At 40.8% G+C, this 23,425-nt stretch overlaps 1 protein-coding gene across 2 annotated transcripts in view; it reads left to right on the top strand.

Annotated features, from left to right (window-relative positions):
* The first annotated feature begins 3,328 nt into the window (after window positions 1-3,328).
* The window catches only part of rapgef5a (Rap guanine nucleotide exchange factor (GEF) 5a), a 45,709-nt gene continuing 25,612 nt past the window's right edge, over window positions 3,329-23,425 (top strand). Inside the window, exons 1-8 of one of the 2 annotated variants that reach the window (XM_069175807.1) lie at window positions 3,329-3,742; window positions 12,736-12,786; window positions 14,330-14,436; window positions 15,051-15,172; window positions 16,469-16,643; window positions 22,744-22,825; window positions 22,998-23,046; window positions 23,225-23,298. In XM_069175807.1, coding sequence (XP_069031908.1) covers window positions 3,599-3,742; window positions 12,736-12,786; window positions 14,330-14,436; window positions 15,051-15,172; window positions 16,469-16,643; window positions 22,744-22,825; window positions 22,998-23,046; window positions 23,225-23,298 — 804 coding nt within the window. In that variant the 5' untranslated portion in view covers window positions 3,329-3,598. Of the gene's footprint in view, window positions 3,743-12,735; window positions 12,787-14,329; window positions 14,437-15,050; window positions 15,173-16,465; window positions 16,644-22,743; window positions 22,826-22,997; window positions 23,047-23,224; window positions 23,299-23,425 lie in introns of both variants that reach the window. The other variant, XM_069175806.1, reaches the window with a different exon arrangement.

The raw sequence follows: 23,425 nt of genomic DNA, 5'->3' as shown, positions 1-23,425 counted from the left end.
TCGAGCCTGTGTACAAACTTAATGTAAGGGCTTCGATCTGCACTGCACGGACGCTTAACTGTATTAAATCGTGAGAGAAATCAATACTTGATTCAACATTTTATCTTGATGCTGAAAATTCTTAAAGGACCTTAAAACCTCATTTCATAATCAGCTGCTTACTATGAGGGATGAGGTCCTACAGTACATGGACACTTTTTGATGCCAAAATTAGAGCAATGTTAATAATATCATATTAGAGTAGAAGGCTTTATTAAAACTCTGACTTGATCATTAATTTTTTATGTTATAGAGAAATGCTGAAATTTTGAGTTTGCGGAAGCTTTAACAGCTATCTTTGCTTTTTGTCTTCCTGCACACCCTAAACTTTCCTGACATTTTCTCCACTTGATATGCTTATGTCTGCATTGTTCTAGCAAGGTATACAGATCTGTTCTCACAATTACTGTGTGAGCCGTTCACACAATTAACCATTTTCAGCTGTCATCCCTTTTCATTCCTACTGCCAGACACCTGCACTGCAATAAAACCTGATTTACGCTGGGATCCAAAGCTTAAGAAACTACGGATAGTCTTGGTAAACCTGCAGCATTGATCCTCCCTCAGTTGGCTCAGGTTTTACTGCCAGGCAGCCATCAAGTGACAACAGGTTTATCCATTGATATAAAGTTGAAGTACAGAGTTGAAGGGTCTATGGACAGTAAAACTTTTATGCACTTTTTCCTTGACTTTGACTGTGTTTAATGTCCAACATTGCCACATCCCTCATCGACAACAACATCACATGTATGGTGAGTGATGGAGTTAATACACATGCTGCGTTGTAATTGTGTCATTTCCCACATTTGGATCTGGATTTGACGCCCAACATTGCTTTGGCCCATTACCTCTAACAGAGATAGCGTTGGTATAATCCGAGTCCCTGAAAGGGGCCAATTATCCCAGATTACAAGTCCTATTGAGAGGCGGACTCGACATCTGAATTATATAACTGAACCCACTGCAATCAAGCTGAACTCTGCTCGGCTTTAAGTCTTGTAGAGTATCAGGCTCAGATCCTCTTGGATCTTCTGAATTCAAATTAATTCTTTTTCATATCGTATTCAGTTGGATTCCTTAATCATATTATTGCACGTTCACGATCTTCCTAAGAAGGCTGTGTTCTTTTTCGAGCCATAAAATGAATTTCTTCTTGTCCCACAATTTATTCACTGCTCATAAAGCCACAAGATGGATTTGCATTGATTACATGTGTATTGCATGTGGCAGCAGAATTGAATTCTTCTTGTAATGCAAGCGAACTGTGCACCTTGTCGTGCTGTAAGATAGATAGATAGATAGATAGATAGATAGATAGATAGTTACTTTATTAATCCCACAAGGGGACATTTTTTCGCTACAGCAGCATTATAGGTACAGGAAAGCAATAAAACAACAGTAAAATATTAAATATAAAAATGCACAGTATATACAATAAATAAAATAAAATAAAATAATTAAATTAAATTAAAACTAACTAAACAATAGTGCAAAGATTTAAACAAACAAGGAAACAGACAACCGACGGTGTTATTGTTGTGTGATGGATTTTGCCAGAGGTGAGTTATTGTACATGATTCAGAGTAAGAGAAGCTTTGTTGCCTAATAATATGTGAATAGAATTTGAAAACATAGTGAATGCATTAAGTAAACTATTGCAGCCAGGTTGCTTGTGTTCTACTGTTCTCATGTAGCCCCACATAGCCTAACTTACATACTTAAGTACATACATACTTATTTGAAAGCCAAATCAGCCTAACCAAATAGTTATGGTGCTTAAACCTAACCAAACTGTGACTTTGTCACAATGTTACCTAAGTGTTTGTTATAGTTACCATGACCAAAAGGTCTGGTACGCCTACCGCTAGGCCCTAGGCTATATGTCACTGATAATGACCAACTATCGTCAACATATTATTCAAACAGTTTTTGATAGCGGTACCAGTACCGATACCTTGACTTTGTACCGATACCTTGACTTTGTTACCGGTACTTTTCTCTATAACAATTTTATAAACTCCATTTCAAGAAACAGAAAACTACATTTCACATTGTGGTAGCCTACAAATTTTTGGTTTTCATGCATTTTAGAGTTAGAAGTTAAAGTTAAGTTAAAACCAAGTGACTTTACCTATCAGTATGTTAACTGCTGGGGCTCACTGAAGCAGATGTGATTTACTCCTGTGTAAACAGAGCAAAAGTTGTGTGTTTTAAAACAAAAAGATGTCAGTGTGGATGGAGTGCAGGTATCAAAATTTGGTAATGAATGATAAACCAGTTTTCAAAGCCTGATTGGTTACTACTGAAACAGTTCAGTCAGGTGTTCTGTACCTAACCCTATAGCAGCCTACATGTACTAGTACTACTAGTTTGGGACAATACATGATGATAACCACCTATTTACAGTGTGAGAACAGTCAAACTGCGTGCTTCAGTGAACAAAGCCAGCGATGTTATGTTTGCCATGTCTGAAAAGTAATACATATATTTTTGGCATCACTTTAGTGAACCGGTCACTCATCGGCTGACATAGATACTTGTACCAATATTGGAGATAATATTGGTTGACTGCATTTTCCATCAGGCGCTAGTTAATCCACTGGGTCTAGTTTAAACTTGCTGTAACCAGTGTCTTATGCAAACTTGTAGCCTACTGCCTCTAACAAAGGAAGAGGAAAAGTTTAAAAAGCCCAGTCGGATGTCGGCTATTACAACATGCTTGAACCACACTAGACATAGTGTCTCCATAATCTTGGGCAACCCACAATCCAGGGTTGAGACCTCTCTCATGTTTCATGTTGCTCACCTGCCTTCAGCCCCAGGTTGAACTGGCTCCCGGCTCTGCAGTATTCTCACAGTCAGAAAAGAAATACAGCTTAAAACTAGAAAAATAGGCTGCTGAATGAAGGCTACCACACACGCAGATAAGACTTTGTGGCAGGTCTTTGTTTACCTATGGAAATTTGAGCCAGGTAAAGTGGTGACTCAGCCCTACGGAGTGCCCTACCCCTGTCTTCTTTTTCTCCCTTCCCACAAAGATTATTGTCTTTTGTGTTGTTTTAAATGCATACAACTTGTAGCCTAAAACAAATACACAGTAAAGCCGTATGTCAACTGTACCAGTGCAACGGTCAGTGTAATGGTTACTATCTCGAGCTTTTCCTGGTCTGACCATGTTTTAGAGAACGAAAGGTGGAAGTGATGCAATGTTTCTATGCACCTGTGACCACCCCCTCCCCTCACCTCCCCTCCGCGGACAGGACACGCTCACACACACACACATACACATCAACCTAGTAGTACTGAGGAGTAGGGCGCGCGAGCCATTGGGTGGAGCAGCAGCGTCGCGTGCTGCTGAATACGTTCAGTAGGTCGTTAACGCCGCGCGCGGTTTGGCTGCAGATGCAGGTCGCTGAGTATGAGCGTGAGGCGGGGGGAAATGGCGAACGGGCGCGGGCGGCGGTGTGTCTTGTGAGGATACGGTAGACACCGGGAGCGCAGGCAGGCAGGCAGGCAGACGGCAGGCAGCTCGAGGACAGACAGGAGAAGGAGAAGAACCATGGAGGACTCGGAGCCCGCAGAGGACGGCTTGCTCGCGGGCTTGCGGTGGAACAGGAGCGCACGGGACCAAGCTCAGCTCAAACACAAAATCCGGGATCTGCCGGGGCTACTCAAGCACGGGCTGCACCTGCGGAAGAAGAGCGTGAGTATTTCAAACCGACCGTGGACTGATGTCCGTCCTTCCGTGTTTGGTTTGATGAACACGACTGACTGTTATATCTTTGAACCGCCAGGTTTTCCGACAGCACTCTGTTGTCTGAGGCCGTTTCGTAACTCCGTCACGACTCAGGTGTTTTCATTTTGCTACAATCGTTTCTGTCGCAGAGGCACCGTGTATGCATGTATGTATGTATGTATGTACGTACGTACGTACGTATGCATGCATGTATGCATGTACGCATGCATGTATGTATGTGTGTGTGTGTGTGTGTATGTGCGTGCGTGCGTGCGTGTGTGAATGTTACATCCATAATAACCAGAATTGCTGTTGGACATCATACCTTCACACTCCGGTAGTCAAGGCAACTCCCCCCCACCACCAGATTCAGTACACACACACACACACACACACACACACACACTTGCATACACTCACAAGTGGCTTAGATACGTTTGGCTTATTTGTTTACAAAATGTAATTGCAGGTCAATTAACAATTTTTTTCATTAGCCTTTAAATGAATTATTTCTCAGTAGATTTCTGATTAACAGATTAATTGCTCAGTTTAGGAAATGCACAAAAAATGGTGCCAATTTCCATTACACGTTCTGAAATCCACTGTGGTGTACAGTATTCACATTTCCTGTTTGAATAACCGTTAGTTTAATAGTTCAGTAATGAAAGATATTTAATTTTATTCATAGAAAATCAGCCAGTCCTCACACTGCAGTCAGAACCATAGCAAATATATGACATTGTTGCTTAATTAAAGGATTTATTGGTTTTCAATCGCGTGACTGACTTGATTAATCAACATAGGGGTATTTATCTAACATTCCCGATCCAAATGGGCCAAATCAACAGTCTGATCTGTCTCAGGGGTCCTTTGGTTCTCTTTCATGACGATGGTTCAACTAAGCAGTAAATGTGTGTGACTCGGTGTGCGCTGATGTGCAACAAACACACCTGACAGGCCAAATGGCTGTTCAGTGTGTCAGCTCCGCTTATCTTCATCATGAGTGGCAGCCAGGAGAAAACATGTTCCTGGTTCCCTCTGTGGGTATCTGTCTGCCAGGACTTCAAGTCCCGCGGGAGCCAGATGTGCTAAAAATATGCAACATTTGTCGTGTGAAGCCACGTACAACCAAGAGAGACAAACAGCTAATGTCATGTTCCATCTGGGCATTTTAGATGATGATTAAATGACCAACAGATCGGTGACCTCTTAGTCTCTTGTTACCTGTTAATGTGATCACATTTTCCTGTCAAAACAAACCACTGATATTAAATCTTAAAACAACTTTCAGCGGAGGAAATGCAGATGCGACAGCTTGATCTCTATGTTTTTGTCCATTGCTTCTGAGGGCAAGAAAACAAGGGATGACTGAGTAGATGAAGATTTTTTTTTTTTCCTTTCCCTTTTCATCTCTTTATCTAACTTAGTGTGTGCGTTGTGTGAGTTCATGTGTGGGTGAGTGCGATGAGGCGTGGGTAAGTAGTGTAAAGGTATGGCGCTGCTCTGCAGACTGGTCCTCTCTAGACACTGGCACTTGCCTATGCTTCGGCTGGCATACAAAGACGCACGCACACACACACAGACACACACTTCTATGTGTAGTGAAAGAGAAAACCCAAAGAGATGTTTGCAGGGAAATACCAGGGATTGTTTTTGCACTGCAGCAAAAAGACAGTTGTCTAAAAAGATGAACTATGAATACTGAAGATAAAGATGGTGACCTGATCTCAAATCACAGCTTTTGTACACTTCTGCAGACATATCGTTGATTCTGAACTTCTGATTGATCTAAACCGCATTGAAGCAGTGTCTTTTTTGTTGTTCTGATATTCTGGGACTTGTCAAAGCAAAAACCATCTGACATAACCACATTTTCTCATTACCTCATGTGCTTCCTTGATGTTTACTGACAGTTTATGAAGTGAATTGAAACTGTTGCGCTGCACAGAGCCATCTATCGCCTTTGGTTACAGCCTGCAGCAGCCTCACCTCGGAGGATCCTGCCTTACATTGTTGTGACTTGCTGTGGTATTCAATTAGTAGTCCCTTATTGGCTTCAATATCGCAGAGATTTCCTAACACCTGACTGACTTTTCAACTTTTACTGCACTTGCCAGGGTGCTTTCTAGAAGCTAAATCTGACTCATTTGCTCTCCTCCTCCTTCCTCCTTCCACCAGAGTTGACCACAGCTCGGGTGTCTAGTTTGACAGCCACTTATTGATTCGACAAAATAACAGAACACGGGTTTCGAGTAAAACATACATGTGTGAGCCCACTGGTGAGGAAATAATCTCAGAGCAAGCGAGAGGCTCAGGGCGCCGCTGCTAGTTGGCCGGCAGCATCGCCAAGCTGACCGGTTGTACTTTTTGTCTAATATTACAATACCCTTAAGGCGCAATTCAATTTTCTGCAACCAGTTTTACTGTGGACTATTAGTTTATGTTGGATCTTGCTGCTAAATGAAAATGGATGAAGAACCAGTGTGAATGTAACGTCGGACATGAAGCTTTCGTCAAAGGCAATGCTGACAAACAATTACAAACCGGTTGACTTGACCGTAACTTTGTGTTTCTTAGCGGTCAGTAATGTCGATGTACAGAAACTGTTGTCATAACTGCAGAGGTTTAGGTGTGGAGACTTTACATTTACACTATAAGTACATTGTGATAGTTGAATGGGTTCATTTATTCAATAAAAACACACCAGAATAACATTAAAACCATAAGTAACATCCAAAATAAAAGTTAGACAGCATATATATCGATTAGCCACAACATTAAACCCAAAGACAGGTCAACTGAATGCTGTAAATTATCTTACAGTGGTACCTGTCAAGGCTTTGAATATATTAGGCAGCATGTGACCAGTCTTCAAGTTGGAAACAACAAAAATTGCCAACCAGGGGCCTCATTTATTAACCATCCACACTAAAAGTGTACATGTGCACACAAAACTAGAAAACGGCGTGCAAAAAAAAAAAAAAATTCCGATTTATAAAACCGTGCGCACGCACACCTGCACGCAGTGTTCCCTTTATAAACCACAATCCCCGTTGAAATGTGCGCACGTAGATCCGCCTCGCATCCCGCCTTCATCACGCCCACATTCAACCATAAATGGTCCACATGGCAAATTCTATAAGTATATTTGGTGAATCGTGTAAACGACGGAGAGGAAAACCCGGAAATCGAATTTTTCCGACACAGAACTCGAAGTGTTTGTGGACGAGTTGGAGGATACGAAGCACATATTTGCTCGGTGGTCACAAACTAAGGAAAATGCAGCGAGTGGTAACGTGTTGCTGCTGCAGTAAAAGAAGTTCCACCACGTTGTCGCCACGACGACGCGCTCTGCGGTCTGCAGTTCTTCAACCTGATGCCGTTTGAGGTTATCTTGGATTTTTACAAAGGATGACGATTAGTTTGCAATGTAAATGCGGTGAGAAGGAACGTGTTGGAGTGACAAGCGCGTATGATATAATGAGTGGAAATAAATGGGAGATACAGATCTGCTCCTATCATTCGCAGTTCAAAGTTGCTTATGGAATAATTGTAGGTCACGAGCAAAAATGACCCTGCTGGAATGTTAATGATAAAAAATGGACCCTAAGACGTGACATGACGTGAAATTAAATGTGCGAAAGGCTTTGTTATACGTATCAAGTTGTCTGTCACATTTCATTTCTACAATCTGGCTTCAATTCACCACCTCACCGCCCGTGTCGGCAATTTTCCCCGTCTCCAAAAACGTCCGCACGAGAGTTTGTTTACAGGCGCGCACTATTTATCGTCAAATTTGTTTTTATTCATCTCGACTTTTGCGTAATGAGTGGCGTACGCCTTTTTCAGGCCCCGTTGTGTGCGTACCCGTCGGTTATGAATGAGGCCCCAGATCTAAGAAGAGCTAGACGACGGGTTCATGGCATCTCCAAAACGTAGTGAATTTCGCCATTTTTGATTGAGAACTCTCACCGATTTAGTTTCCGTTTGTAGATTGCTCCTAAAACGAGTCTACGAACAAATCCGAGCGCTCGGCTCTGTGTTGGTAAGGCGAAGGTCATGAGCTGGCAGGTGAGTTTCTTAACGGCTTCCCTGTGTGTGTGTTTTGTCTTCTGATTCGTGCTCATCGAGCTGTCTCTGCTTTGATGTCTCCATTTTGACTTCCTTGTATGACGGTTTGTCGAGGAGTCGACAGCCGCTTTGGTGTGAGTGTGGATGTGTTTGTGCGCGTGTGAGAGGAGGCTTTGCCAAGCATACCGCGCTGTACAGCTCTTCACCGTGCTCAGCAGTCTCATCTGAGAGTAATCCATTTCTTGCAGATAATGACCTCGCTCTGTCTCGCGCGCTCCCTGTATACACACTTTGAAGTCATCACATAGATAAGCATGTCAGCATGCGCTCTATCTTTATAGCTTTCACTCCTCATTCATCTTCTCTTCTCTTCTCTTCTCTTCTCTTCTCTTCTCTTCTCTTCTCTTCTCTTCTCTTCTCTTCTCTTCATGTACAGTATACCCTGTTACAGACGAGTGTGTGTCTGTTTTTTTTGAAGAAGAAATCGAAGCACAGACAAGGAGACCGGCCGGAGCACAAGAGCAGACATTTCTCTTGTTGTGCGATACAGTGCGAATGAAACACATCCGGTGCTGGTGTGTGTCCAGAGTGTGTTTTGTGAGAAGAGATGGTGGTGGAGAAACAAAGACCTCTTAAAAGATCTGTGTTCACCAGACATGGAGAGATAAGATACAGCGACCAAGACAAAAGAGAGAAAGAAGGAGCAAGAGAGAGATAGCAAGAGTCAGAAACAATTTCTGTAGTCTGTGCTTGGCTGGCTGGTGTGCTCTACTTAACCTCGAGTCTGAACGGAAAAAAAGCTCTCATCTTCACTGATATGTAGGAGTACGTTGCAACTGAGCTGGCATTTTTTACAGCAAAAAAAACCGGACTATTTTCAAAATGTTTCTCGGGGCTGATGAATGTGCAACTCAAACCTCAAATTGTATTGTTAATGAGGAAAAACTGCTTTTGGACAGTCTGTCATCTCCAACTTTCTTTATAGTTAATATTGGCGCAGCGACTGCAATCATTTTCACTGTAGATAAATCTGCTGATTATTCTCTTGATTCATCCGTCGTTTGGTCTATAAAATGTCAAAAACGCAATTGTCCTAAGTCCCAGATGTCTATTTCACATTGCTCGTCCTTTTTATTTGGTTTACTTTTACATTATACAAAGAAAAGCAGGTGCACACGATAGCGGAGCTGCAACCACAGAATCAATTAATTATCAATGAATTTTCTGTTGATTGAATTATCAACTAATCCACTGATTGTCTAAGCTCTATTCAAGAAACAATACTGTAGCTGATCACACATCACACCTCTCTTTATGTCTAATTTGTCTGACAACTAATCTAATTTGGAGATTTAATCAACGTCTCAGGGCTGCAGCATAAGAATTACTATTTTCCTGGTCAGCAGATAGCTTTGATGAGCAATGATCAATTCACTACTTTACAGTTGTTAAGTTATAAAGTTGAAACTAGAGACAGGATAATATGTAAATGGCAGAAACCAAATTGTGAATTGAGAAGAGTCCATCAAAAGAAAAAGTTGTTTTTAGTTGCTGGTTTTTGTGTGAGTTAAACAAACAACACATAATGTGTCTGCAGGGAGATTTATACATGTTGGTATGTGGGTTTTGTTACCTTTGGACAGCTGTTTCCCCTTTTAAGCTTTAAGCCTATTTGTGCTGTGCTGAGCTAACCGGCTTCTGGCTTCAGCTCCGTTTTTTAATGTAATGAGAGTGTTATCGATCTTCCCATCTAACTCTTAATAAGAAAGCAAAGAAGGGTGTTTCTCAGAAGGGTGATCCACTTTTAAAAAAAAAATTTTTTTTAAGTGTGTGCGCAATTGTGTTCTCTTGCTCGTACGTGTGTGAGATCTGTGACATCCCAGACAGTATCATCGCTCTAATGAGGATCACACACACTGCTCTACATCTCTCTAATCATCACTCCATTTCTTTTCCTTGCAACTCAAAGCCACAGCCGAGCATCGGTCTCCCTCTCTGTCTTCGAATCGCTCACTTGTCTTTTCTTTCACGATTATAATTAGCATGATCTCTCTGTCTCTCACTGCCTCATCTCCTTTTCCTCTCCATGTCATGCTCATATCCACTATCATATATTCATAGGCTGTTGTGGATTGTTCAGCCTTCCTCTATTCTTTCTCCTCTTGCACTTCAGTTCATTTGTATTGCACTGTCTGTCTTCCACAGTCGCTTAGGTGCTTCTCATTTGTTCATTTGATATCTCTGAATCTGTCTGTCATCATCTGGTGGTTTGTTATTGTCAGCCAGAGAGAGGCGAAGGGCAGCAACAATTGCTCAAACGGGCTCAGTTTTCTGTGAAGGTTTCCTGAGGGAGTCAAACCCACAACTCTATCAGGGATGCTGCTGATGTCACAGACCAGTTGCACTCCTATTGCAGGAGGCTCTCATCTGTCTCTTTTTTTAATGAAAGCTGGCAATGTGAGTGTCATCCTAATGCAATTTTACAGTCTGTCTTTTTATCTGGGAAATACTGCCACAGTGTTTTCAAAGCACATACCAGTATGTGATATTTTATCACCCCATATCCACTGCTAAAGATGCTATCTTGGTTGATATGGTTATACAGCAGCTCACATATTTATTTGGACACTGATCAATGGACAAAATACTCTTTAATGGTAAAATTGAAAGCAAATCTCTATGAATTGCCTTCGGCAGCCACTATAATCTTTCTGTGGGTCGGTCTCTATCAGTTGTACTAACCGGCAAAACTACTCAAGCCGGGTCATGTTGCATGTAGTCATTGGAAAAAAGCAATTTTTTTTGCTTGTTCACCATATAACCTACTTGACTCAGCCCTTAACATGTATGTTACGTTGGCTTTGTTATCTCGCTGGAATAATATTTTTTTAAATTCAGCCTTCTCTTGCAAAGAGCAGGTTTTTCGACAGTATTTTTTGCACTTTTTTTTTTTTTTTTATCCTCTGCAGGTCTTGCTGGAAAAAAAAAAAAAAAAAAAAAAAAACTTTCCCGCTGCATGACACTGCCAGGATCAAGTATTTAGTAAGATGGTGAAAAGACTCCGTTCCATGTCATCAGACCATAGAGCCTCCATCCTCTTCGTATTAGAGTTGTTTGCATCGAGGCTCCCATTTCAGCCAGTCACATTATCTGCACACCTTTCGATGGCCTTTCTCGCCACTCTTTTTGCATAGACAGTTGATTTCTGACGATGGCTGCACTGTATTTTTCTATTGTCCAATGCCAAGACTTTAATGAACTGTCTTTAAAATGTGTACTATCCTTCCAATGATAATAGAAATGGAGTAGAAATTTTTGACACTCGTCTGCTGGCTCACTGTCACACTGTCATGACTTGTCCGGGCACTTGAGTGTCATCGTTAATGTTACAGTATTAATAACACCTTTACTTTTCTTAATTATGACGAGTGAGAATGTCTGCTGTGGAAAATGTCTAATTTCCTCTGACTGGATTAATCAGATTTAGGTTACATATTGACAAGCCATCTTCTTCCAGGTTCCAGGTAGACGCACATATAACCTAGAATCACTTGCCACACTTTGATGACACATCAGGGATCTTCATTTAACGGAATACTCAATTTCTAAAACTCATTGACTACACCACTGGTAACTTTGTTGTGTCGGTATAAAGGGGTTTATTTATGTAAACAGGAAGTCTCTGCGTACATATTTATGGTGATATTTCACTTGAACATCAGTCTTTTACTGTTGCTCACTGGTCACAAAAGCTTTTGGTGTCTTGTGATAAAGTGTTGTAAAACAATAAAAACACTTTCATTGCAAGTGTAAAGATTTGCCTGTGCGGGTTAGAGTAAAAAAATAACAGATTACAGATAAAGTAACAGATAAAAGTTTTCTTTAATCAGTATAATTGAGTGTCGAGCAGTGTGAGTTTTGGAAAATTAGGATTATAATAATGAATACGGGCTTTATATTATTAGTAATGTGTCATATTTGTGTAATTTCCACTCAATGCAATATGTGATTTAGTACAAATAACGCATGAACACATGTCTGTATGCTGTTATAAAAAACACAAGCATTTATTGTCATAAACCATCCAACATGTTATAATCCACTAACTTTTTGTTGATATTAAAATTGAATAAAAATGTGTCTATCACACATTTGAAGCGAGCTTGTCATTCACTAGCGGAGCGAGCAAGACACAGATGTTAGTAAATTACATCACTCTGAAAAACACAAAATCAGAGGTCTGCAGGTAGCGCCGTTTCCGCTCCAATTGATCGAACATGTACTATCATTTTTAATCTATTTGATGACTACTATGTCACCATAAAGTCAACACCACCACCTTGATACCCTTGCACCATAGTAATCCATAAAGATTAAAAGATTATTTCCTGATTGGGGAAGTGGAAGTGGAGCGGATACACATAGGGCAAAGGCTGCAACATGATGACAGGATGGTAGTAACCATGAGGAGATTCATTACGGTCTCACTGTTATGATTTGATAGTTGGCAGTTGCATTCGAACTGGTTTCCAGTTGATGAGTGCTTGAGTGAATATGTTGATGTTTATCGTACTTCACTGATAAACTGTCAGATAATGATCATATTGTCTATAAGTACAAATAAATGGCCATTTGCTTTACGTTTGGTGAAAGTCCATTGCAGTAACAGGTATTGCTGTACATGAAAGCACTGAATGTCACATGAAAGTGTGTTTATAATCAATTCTCGTTACTGCTGCTAGTTCAAACAAAATCTGACTTAATATTTTTGGAATGGTAAAACTGGTCTTTCTCATCTTAGAGTCATGTTTGCTCAGAGTATTTACGCGGTGTGTGTCATTTTGTGTGTCTCGGCACCAATGGCTCGTGTGTATTTTTTGTTTCAACAGCAATCACCTGACACTATCCCTGGACCAAGCACTGGACCTGCCCTGCACAAGGTAAATAAACACACAAACGCTCATCCACTCACACAAACACATGCAGGTGATGTCATACCTTTAGTTTCGCTGTGAAGCGAACGTGTGTTTGTTTAGCCCCAATAAAGATGACATCAGCGGGGATATTACCTTTTTCCAAGTTAGTTTCACCAACTACACACACGCACGCACGCACGCACACACACACACACACACACAGAGAGTGAATTTGTCATGCATCACTATAATGCTGTACTGCACTCTGAAAAAGGCCTTTAATATCCCACATGAGTAGTTTTCTTTTAACACTGAAAATATTAGCGAAAGAAGTAAAACATTAAAATCTATATCTGAGGCAAAAACACTGCTCATTTATAAACTTGCAATCCTGTTCACTTGATACAAAAAAAGATTGTGTGTGCTTAGTTATTTGTCCCTCAGCACTGTTATATATATTTTTTTCCACTAGTTGTATTTCATGAGATATTCTTTCATATCTTGGCTCAGTGGACATTGCTATACCTAACACTGATGTGGTGCCTAAAGCAGTACAATGCTAAACACTTGCCCATGAATGCCTAAGCATTGAGATGCATGGAAGAAAAACCCTGAACTTAAGCCTAACTAAGCCAGTTTAAACTTCCCATCACTCTTGAACGTATTTACTAAAAACTAATTGAACTGGTTTGATAAAAGCTGAAGTGCCTCAGTTTAACTGTGTGCATTGATCTCCAGCTCGTGACTCTTGAACTTTGTGATTAACAATTTATAAATGCTCGTGTTGATTCTCAAAAAACATTTTCGTAGATGGACCAAACTTTGATCCAGTTGCCTGTCAAGAGACTGTGAAAGTGATCTCCATCATTAGCCTGTAAAACTGCTTCCCGTCCACCAGTGCCGCAATGTAGCTCAGTGACATTTCTTTAATTGATTGACAACAATGGAGCTCTATGGCACAGAGGAATGAGCAAACAAATTCCATCCTTTTTATGGAATTTGTTTCCGTAAACAAGAACATATACAAAAGTCACCAAAGTTGTTTCTAAATGTTGCAATATTTGAGACTGTTTAACCAACACATGCTTAAGCTAGTGATGTAACTTTTGCGAAAAATTCTGAAATACATCGAAAATACAGAGGCCACTGAGTTGCACTGCTGAAGAAATGACTGGTTTGAATTTGAGTTTGAAGACCGTCTCGGATGTTGTAACATAATGTGAGTGGAGTTTCATCAGCTGTTAAGTGGTCTCTGCTCTGTCACGTAAAGAGAAATATAAATAAAAAAGAAGCAAGCAATCCATGTAAACAGCTTATTTGAAATACGGTCTCATTTACGATTGCAGGATTATTGCAGTGTGTAGACGCAGTCAATGTTTCATCCCTCGGGGGGGGAAAGCAATCGAACTGTCCTTGTGAGCCGGTTAATGACATCTGCATGTGGCCACATTAGCTCTCCACAATCTAATATTCATGTCTAAACCAATATAGAGATGACATTTTTTTTGTCATTTATCCATCTTAATGATAGCGCTAACTCATTTTTATGTGTTTTTGTGTGTGTCAGTCTTGCTCCCAGAGTTTTCCATGTGCTGGTCGGACTGTGAGGAATGCCTTCCTCTCTCATGGACCGTACCCAGCTAAAGACAAGATACACCTGGCCCGGATCATACGGTACACTTGTCTTTGTCTGTTTGGGTGTCTGTGTGCAGGGCTGAATTGATGGGTCCACTGAAGCATATACACTGACTCACCAATCACTGTCGAGCCGGGTCCTGATAGGCCAGTCATGTTGTTTACGCAGTAAAATGAATAATGTGGGACGTAGCTATTACATAGCAGAGCTCAAGATGGTCTGGGAATACATGCACTTTAATGCAGTATACTGTCCATGCAGTACATCTAGATGCATGCAAAAAAACAACAACATTTGAACATATGGACACAAATAGAAATAGATACTCTTAACCATCATTGCACATCTTCCCACACAAACGCACACTGCACACATACACGCATACACACACACACACACACACACACACACACACACACACACACACACACACACACACACACACAACGAGCTTCTCCTGGGGGAAAGCAGACGGAAACTATTCAGTGTTTCAGAGTAAAAGGCTTACAGAGAACTAATGAATAATCAATGGCTATTGATTAAATTAAAAAAAGACAAGCTTAGTGTCAAGAGAAGCGCATGCATCGCGTATCGTGACACTGTGTGGCCATACTTGTGTGCTGAAGATGTGTGTGTGTGTTCTTTTTAACAGGCGTAGCTATGTGGGGGTGGAGTTGGTGCAGTGGCTGTGCGAGCAGTGTGTGTACGTGCGCTGTCGGACGACTGCTGTGCGCGTCTGGCAGGTGCTGCTGGAGCTGGGAGTCCTGCTGTCTGGTAAAAACACACACAAACACTAACATGCCCATTGTTTGGACTGTGCTTTGACATTTATAGTCCCTTTCCAGCAACATCAGCAACAGCCTATACTGTACAAGAAGCTAGTGATTAATTTGGTAATTTCCAATTTCCAACATCATTTTACTGCCTCATTCACCTGCTAAGCACATCATTTTAATTGGGATCTTGTCTAGTAAAGATATTGACATAGCCTCTTTGAGATTAACTTTCCATAAAGTAAAATTACGCTGAAACTAAGGATCAGGACACTGTGTATTCAAGCCCACCGCCTCTTATGAATGTAATTATCCTGCCCACATAATCCTCCTTCATTATTTATGTGTAACCATGTTAATAAAATTGTATTACACACTAAACAGTCTGAGAGTCTATTATTCTAATATCAGCGCACTGTCAGTGCCGAGGTAAAAAACAATTGTGTTGCATTCATCTTAGTTAAGACACTATTCAAAGGCCGGTAATGTTTCTTTAAAGGATAAACAGAGCTGCTCAGGTGCAGTTCATCGGTCTGGCTAATCCACAATAATTCACACAAAGAGTTTATCCAGGTTTTATTATGGGCGCCGTGCGTCTGCTCTTCCTCTAGAACTAAGAAGTGCTCATTTCTTTTTGTCAGTGTTTACCTGAACGATTCATAATAATTCATGTGAATCCCATTTGCTTTCGGGTATTGACTGACATCAATACTTGTCCAGGCGCAAATTATGAAGGGCTTCAAAGGGCTTTTACTTGAACAAAAATACTTCTGATCACAGTGGGAGAAGTATTTGTGTAAATGGATTGTTACTTTTGTAGACACAATTAATGTGGCTTAAACAATTGTTTGTCTTCCCGGTGGTAGTTTTCAGAGCACAACGCCTGTAGTATTTTCTTGATACCCTCCAAAAGATTGTCTTAACGCAGCCGATATCACAGTGTATATTTAGCCTCAAAAGTATAGTTTATGTGCAGTAATAATCATTAACTTTTTACTGGTCTACTAAACTAAACATTAGGGCAGTAAAAGTTGAACATGGTCATACATACAAATATTGCCAACAAGCCTCTATCTGATCATTGACCTTAATTTATCTGGATGTGAATGAGGAATAATCAATCCTTGACTAACTAGAGCTACAATACAACACATGCAGAACCATGTTAGCTCACTATAGCTGATTACACATCAATTGCACCTTTCAACAACACCTACATTTCTAATTACGTTACAGGAAGCTACTATTTCTCACTTTCCATTATGTTGGGTTTGTGTATCTGTTTTTTCTTCAGTAGACCAGCGGGTGGTGTTTTCGGACTCCAACTCTTACTACCAGTTCAGCTTCGAGGAGTGTGACTCTGCCTCTTGTGAGTTTCGCTCCAATGAGGGGGAGTGGCCAGAGGCGGTGAAGCTTCTCCTACAACTCGCCCCATATGTCCAGTTTCGCTCCGGAGGTGGGGCCAATAGCCCGTAAGTGTACACTGAAATCTTGATTGCACAGATGCTGTGATGGGTGGATGCAGGACAGATGGTTGGGTGGGCTGACCAAATGAAAATTAGCATAAATTAATTTGAATGCAAGCCGTGTAGCCTGGTCCTCAATTGAGATTACTTTGTCAAAATGATCTGGATAGGATTATAAATTCACAGTTAAAATGTGTGGTTACATTGTAACCTTGGTTCTCTGAGTGAAGACACTATCTCTCTACCTCCCTACATATGAAATTAGTAACGGAGTGGCGAGATAGTCACGAGACGGTTGACAGCATGTGGTTGTGTTGTAAACTTGGTTCTCCGAGTGAGAAACAAGACAGAGAACGTGAGGTTACGTTTTACCCTTGGTTCTCCGAGTGAAGAGAAGAAGACAGAGAACGAATATCTACAACTTTTATTTTTTCTTATTTATTTTAACAAAGAGAACACTATTGCAGTTTTTTTTAACAACTCCCACGTAGCACAAAGCACAGGCTGCTGAATTTATGTTTTTGAATTCACAAATAATATTTTGAAAGGTCGAATTTCGACTATAGGTGGACGGTTTTAGTCATATTCATCTGCTGTAATGGTAAGTTATAGCACGTAACTTGTTTGCACTGTTGTCACAGGATCTCGGTCATATAAATTGCAGAAGTTTGATCATAATTGGCGGTGAACGTAACTCAGTTGTGAAGCACTAGATTATCTCCACTGACCTGAAGTGGAAGCTCATTGCGCTCGTGAAATATCGAAGTGACTGGCTTCCGGTTTAGATTCATGATTGAGGTCATTTGTCTTGTCTGATGATTTACTGCGAAAAGGGACAAGTGACTGTGTTGGATCTGGTGGAAGTGTCCCACTACTGCAAGTACAGTTCTGTCCTTGCAACATAAATACGCACACTCTCTGAAGATCGTCCTCAAATCCCAGCAAGGAGCCTAATCTCTATTCAGTGTTTTAAATCCTCAATCTGCTTATGTGAGAGACACAGTCATTTGCAGGCGCACACACCTCCACGTCCACCGAGGAAATGCACTCGTACACAACGTCTGACGCATGATGTGATCACTCGCATACGTGGGAAGGGCCCCGACGCGCACTCACACATGCACTCACACATGCACTCACACATACACGCACACATGCACGCACACATGCACGCACACATGCACGCACAGAGACGTGTCAGCCAGAGTTCTGCTCCTGTGTGTGGGGTTCCTGCTGAGGCTGCGAATGAACTCAATCTGTCACTCAGAGAGGGAGAGAAAATGAGAACAGTATGCGTGTGCGAGTGTGCGTCTGTGAGGGGAAACGAAAAATAAAGTATATATGGAGAGCAAAGGAACAAGAGCACACGCCAACACATTCTTTTGTGTGTCAACTTCAAAGAGTGTATTTACAGACTCCAGGGAGAGAACACGACAGCGCAGGGGAATTGAATGTCATATTTACTAATGTATATCTCGTGTATCATACTGTACCTACTTCTATGTTCTCCATCAGTTACTTTATGTACATTATAGTGGTTGACAGGAGCACTCCACCACAGTGCTTCCACAGGTTGGCAGTGTGTGGAGGAATGAGTGATACAGATGGGGAGGGGGGGGGGTTTAACCAGAAAGCCCAGATTAGCACCTCCCTAACAAATTTCATTTGAGAGCCTTTTCATCCCCGACTGGTTTTATCAATTAGTCCTGTTGTGACAGCAGAGAGCTGAGAGAAGCCCGCAGAATTTAAATTGGGTTCGCATGCACTTATCATGTTGTGGTTTTCACTTACTCACATAAATTCATGTAAATATGCTTGTTATTCCCGAACATTCATATAGAATATAGAGTTTACAAATCTAAAGTGCCGTGCTGGCTCAAATATTTGATAGTTGTTTTTTTTTGCTTGAAAGTGAAACACTTTTGCTTTTAAAGATTAGACATTAATGAGATTTTGCATTCAGGGTTCTTACTCCACCACTTTGACTCTGCTGCTTTCTGTGTCTCTCTTTGACTGTGGCGTCATTTCTCTGCAGGTATTCTCTCTCTCTCTCTCTCTCTCTCGCCGTCTCACACATTGCTTCCTTCGTTGCCTCTTTCTCTCAGAAAAGGAGAATAGCTGTAGCTATGTGGGAAAATACCTGCAGATATTCCACTAATATATATGTACATATATATATATATATATACACACACACACACACACACACACATAAGTTCATATTGGTTCTCTTTGCAATTGTGCAAAGGACACAGATAGAAGAGTAGGCTTATAAAATGTAATACTCTGAATATAATTCTAATGCACTATTTTTAAAGGTGCTGCTGCAACAGTTTAACTGTTGCCAGGTGTAGCTGCTCTTCATCCTCCTCATGAATTGTGTCTCCCTGTCTCTCACTGTTGTTCTATCTCATGAAGCAAGCATTAATTTGATACTCATAATTTAATACGTGACAGTGCTACAGTGCCTGATTGTCAGGTTTAACCATCAAGTGACTGCTGCTTCAGTGAAGCTACTAATTATGAATGGGTTACCTCTGCTGTATCATGTGTCGAAGATGTTTACTACTTTCATCATCATTATTATTCAGTTCATGTCGACACGGCTAGCACGTCTCAAAGGAGGTCTGTGTCTGAACAATACTATTTGCTACCAGGCAGTGTGATCATTTAAATTTACTTGCCCAATTTTTTACATTTTCACAGCAATACTTTTTGACAATTGACAAGAATTTCATGGTTCGAAGTAGGTTTCAAAATTCAACTTCATGCATTGAAGCAAATGTTAATGTTACAAAATAAACTGTTCTCTGTCACTATCTCCATCTGAATTCAGTTCTGTTTCAATGTAATGAGCTTTATTGGCAAGAAAATGTCTCCCATCTTATTCTTTCTCTTCCATGTTACCTCACATTACAGTATGAACATAGTGAATATATATCTCCTTTTAGAAGAACTGTTTAAAGAGAAAGCATTAAACCACAAGGCACAGACAGTGATATGATCACCTTCACGCTATAATGTAATTCAACTCAACAAGCTCTGCAACGAATACATTTAAGGATTTAAACTAATTGGTAACTTGTGTTATTATGCAATGCACTACAAAAGCAACCCAAGTTACAGTGATGGCTTCATAAAGACATATATACTGGCAGTGCTATTACTCTATATTTGGTCCCATGGCATTGGGTCAACTGCCACACCATACTATATATGATATACAGCCCATCATCTGTATACATACTTTATTGTTTGGTGTTGTAGAAGGTGGCGTCAGTTTATAACAATTGTCAGTTGTCCTTTCTTTGAAATCAAGCTCAAAGCACAAGCTCAAGCAAATCAAGCTCTCATCACAGACTCTGTTCTGCGGTGAATTTAAAAGTCATTCATCTTCCGTTACTTTTAAACCTTAATTATTGTAAATTTTAGAGCTTGAGAGCTTTCTTTCAAATACATTGTTCTCTGCTTTGTGCAGGAGGAGTGGAATTGCCAGCGGCTAAAATATGACACTTTAGCTGGGGAGGAGAGAGCATACATGCTTGCTTTGCATAGTGCTCTGGTCCCAGACAATTCACTGCCCTGTCTATTTGAAAAGAAAAGGACAAAAATCCACAAAGCCAGACTCGGCAGAATATGGAAGGAACATTTTAGCTAGAGAGGAGGACAACCAGACAGTCATCAGTTTTTACAGGCAATGCATGCTCATCCTCCATAAATCACACCATCTGCATTGAGGCACGAGTTTTTAGTTCTTTGTTAGACTGGCTATCAGGTCAAAGCTACATGTACATGTGCAGTTATTTAACTAAATTATGTAGTTATATGTTTCTTGCTTAAAGGTGCAGTATGTAAATCACAGAATGTCACAGAACGCATTTGCTATTTCGGCATGCACATTTGACAAGGTCTGAACAAGGAAGTGGCGCAGACACCAATCATGTTAATCCTCCATCAATACTGCTGTGTGCTGCTTAATGATTGGTGACACACCTCCTGCTGTGTCTTTCTTCCCGCTCTGGTACATTCAGGCTCTTGGTGAGTCACCAAATAAGCAACTGAACACTGACAAAAAAAAAAAAAAAAAAAAAAAAAAGTCTTTATGACTAATGAGAATAAATTTAGCATGATAGCTCAGAATAGACTTTTTCCATGATCCACTAATTGACTTCCAACAAAAATTAAGATATAAAACAAAAAACAAAACAAAATGCAGTGATAATTAAAAGAATTGCACTTGTTCTGCTAGTCAGATGTTTCAGAGTCAGTTATTTTATTTTGAAGGAGGGTAGACACAAGTTTTTTCGACCATAAATAAGCAAAATCACTGCTTGTATCACTTCAGTATAAGACTGACAGGAAAAATATGGTATTATAACACTCTGTCCAGGCATCTGCTGGTCTACCTGCCTCTGTCTCTCTCTGTCTGTGCCAGAGCTGATAGCTGAAGTGTCAGGCTGAGGGCTACGTGTTCTCACCATCTCTCCCGCTTGTGCATCTATCATTCCCTTATCAGATTACTGTGTACACACACACACACACACACACACACACACACACACACACACACACACACACACACACACACACACACACACAGTTGCACAAGGCTTCGTTTTCTTTCCTCTACAGCTATTACAAGTACCACTGGGATCTGTTGATAGAATCAGAATTGTATGCAAATGGGTCTGTGCATGTGTGTGTGTGTGTGTGTGTGTGTGTGTGTGTGTGTGTGTGTGTGTGTGTGTGTGTGTGTGTGTGTGTGTGTGTGTGTGTGCATGCTTGCTTGAGGGAGGGAGAGTGTGAGTGTGAGTGTTGTGCAGAAGGGGGGTTAAGTGTGGTGGACACCAATCCAAACGGTGATTTTGTGAGACAGCATATTAGATGAGGGGCCCTGGAGTGCAGTCTGCAACTAGTGGAGACAAACTCTACAACCTTGTATTATTGCTGAGGGAATAATGTAGAGTTTACCCCCAAAACAACCACTTGTTTATACAGCGCACACACACACGCACACTCAAATGTAGTCAAACACAAATATATTGGCAGATGCACTGAACACCTGTATGCACAGCCACTGCATTGCCACACACAGACAGACAGACACACACACACACACACACACACACACACACACACACACACACACACACACACACACAGACAGAGCTTCTCTAACATCAATAGAAGGGTGTGTCTGTGAGCTGTTTTACATGAAACCACATGAAAGGGAGGAGGGGGGTGCTTAGAGACGCTTAATACAAAGACATGCCGGCGCTGGAGAGCTAGAAAGACAGATGGGAGGGAAAATCCAACAGGCAGATACAAATGTGCTGAATGTAAAATATTCACACTGAGCATATATTCATCTATTATACAGCATGTTTATTATACCATGGTTTGCAGTGAATGATGAGTGGATTATGTCTTCAATGAATAAATTAAAGTGTTGGACAGTTGTGACTACACTAAGTGGTATCTTTAAATTTTTATCTTTTGCCCTTCCAAGGTCCAACACAGAAAAAGATTAAATTAACAATGATGTAAATTTGGGAAAAACAGATGTTTTTATTCTGCAATGTTGAAACCAGGTAACATTTGGCATTTTTGGCTTCATAAATGACAAACAATTGATTCATATGATTAATATGTTTGATAAATATTGAGAGATTTTACTATAAGATTAATGAAGATCCTATCTTAACTTAATAAATGGACTTTTAATTCATTTTGAAATTAGATTTCTCACTGGTTCTGTCTCGGGTGTGCGACCATTTTGAGGTCATCGTAAGATGTCCTCTGTTTCCATGTATGTGTTTGGATTCCACCAAACCCAAAGCAGTTTATAGAAATTAGTGAAAGGAAAAGTGGGGAAGAAGAAAAGTGGCTGCTATTCGGCTACATAAATCCAAGTATTATTCGAGTGAAAACATGTTAAAATGGATGAGTAAGATGTGTACGCAGGCAGTAGTTCTTCTCTTATTTTACCAGGGGGCAGTGTGGCGAGGACAGCTGCTCTGCAGGGAACTTGTATCTCTGCAGAGTGTTTGATTAGACTAATGTGCACTCATCAGCTGCAAATAAAGCTGTGCCTGTTTCTCTACAGGTCAGAGGAAGACTCTGAAGGCAACCGGGACGTCTGCAGTGAGATTCTTCAGATGAGAGCTCTCGAAAGGCTCACCTCTACGGTCAGTGTGTGCATGTGAATCTGAGAAAGGATAAATTCAGTATCACCTCATGAGAGAAACCCATTATTTTACAAATAGACAAACAGGAAATGATCCTGTGTTTTACTCCAGTATTTATATTTTGGGGATTTTTGAGTCAAGTCGTGCTTCCAATTTTTCTTTTTTTCAACAGGTACAAAGTGAGTTGGCGGCTGCCCTCGCCCGAAAGACTCGCAAAGCTTGTAAGTGGGACATTTAGTTAGAGTGTGTGTGTTTTTCTTGAGAAGCTCTCCTGATGTGTGTCCCCCCCCCCCCCCCTCCCCCACTTTTCCAACCATGATAAGAAGATACAGTAATAAAGACAATGTCATGTAATGAATGAGTAGGCTGTAAGGTGTTGCTGTTCGTGATTGGTTGCAGTATCAGAGCAGGACTCTGAGACGACAGAGACGAGCCACCAGGAGTCTTCCACACCTAGAGAGGAGAGCAGCCCGGTAATACACACACACACACACACACTGAACAGACACGCACTACAGGAACATCTCTATCAGTTTTCTTTGCCCCCAGTGCTGAAGCTTCAGTTCATTTTCAGTATCTGTCACCGCAGTTCATTCCATT

The sequence above is a fragment of the Embiotoca jacksoni genome, unplaced genomic scaffold, assembly GCF_022577435.1.
Source record: "Embiotoca jacksoni isolate LCO1_2020_lvr unplaced genomic scaffold, fEmbJac1.0.p SCAF_7, whole genome shotgun sequence".
In the NCBI taxonomy this organism is placed as follows: domain Eukaryota; kingdom Metazoa; phylum Chordata; class Actinopteri; family Embiotocidae; genus Embiotoca; species Embiotoca jacksoni.
This window is presented reverse-complemented; position numbering and strand designations above follow the sequence as displayed.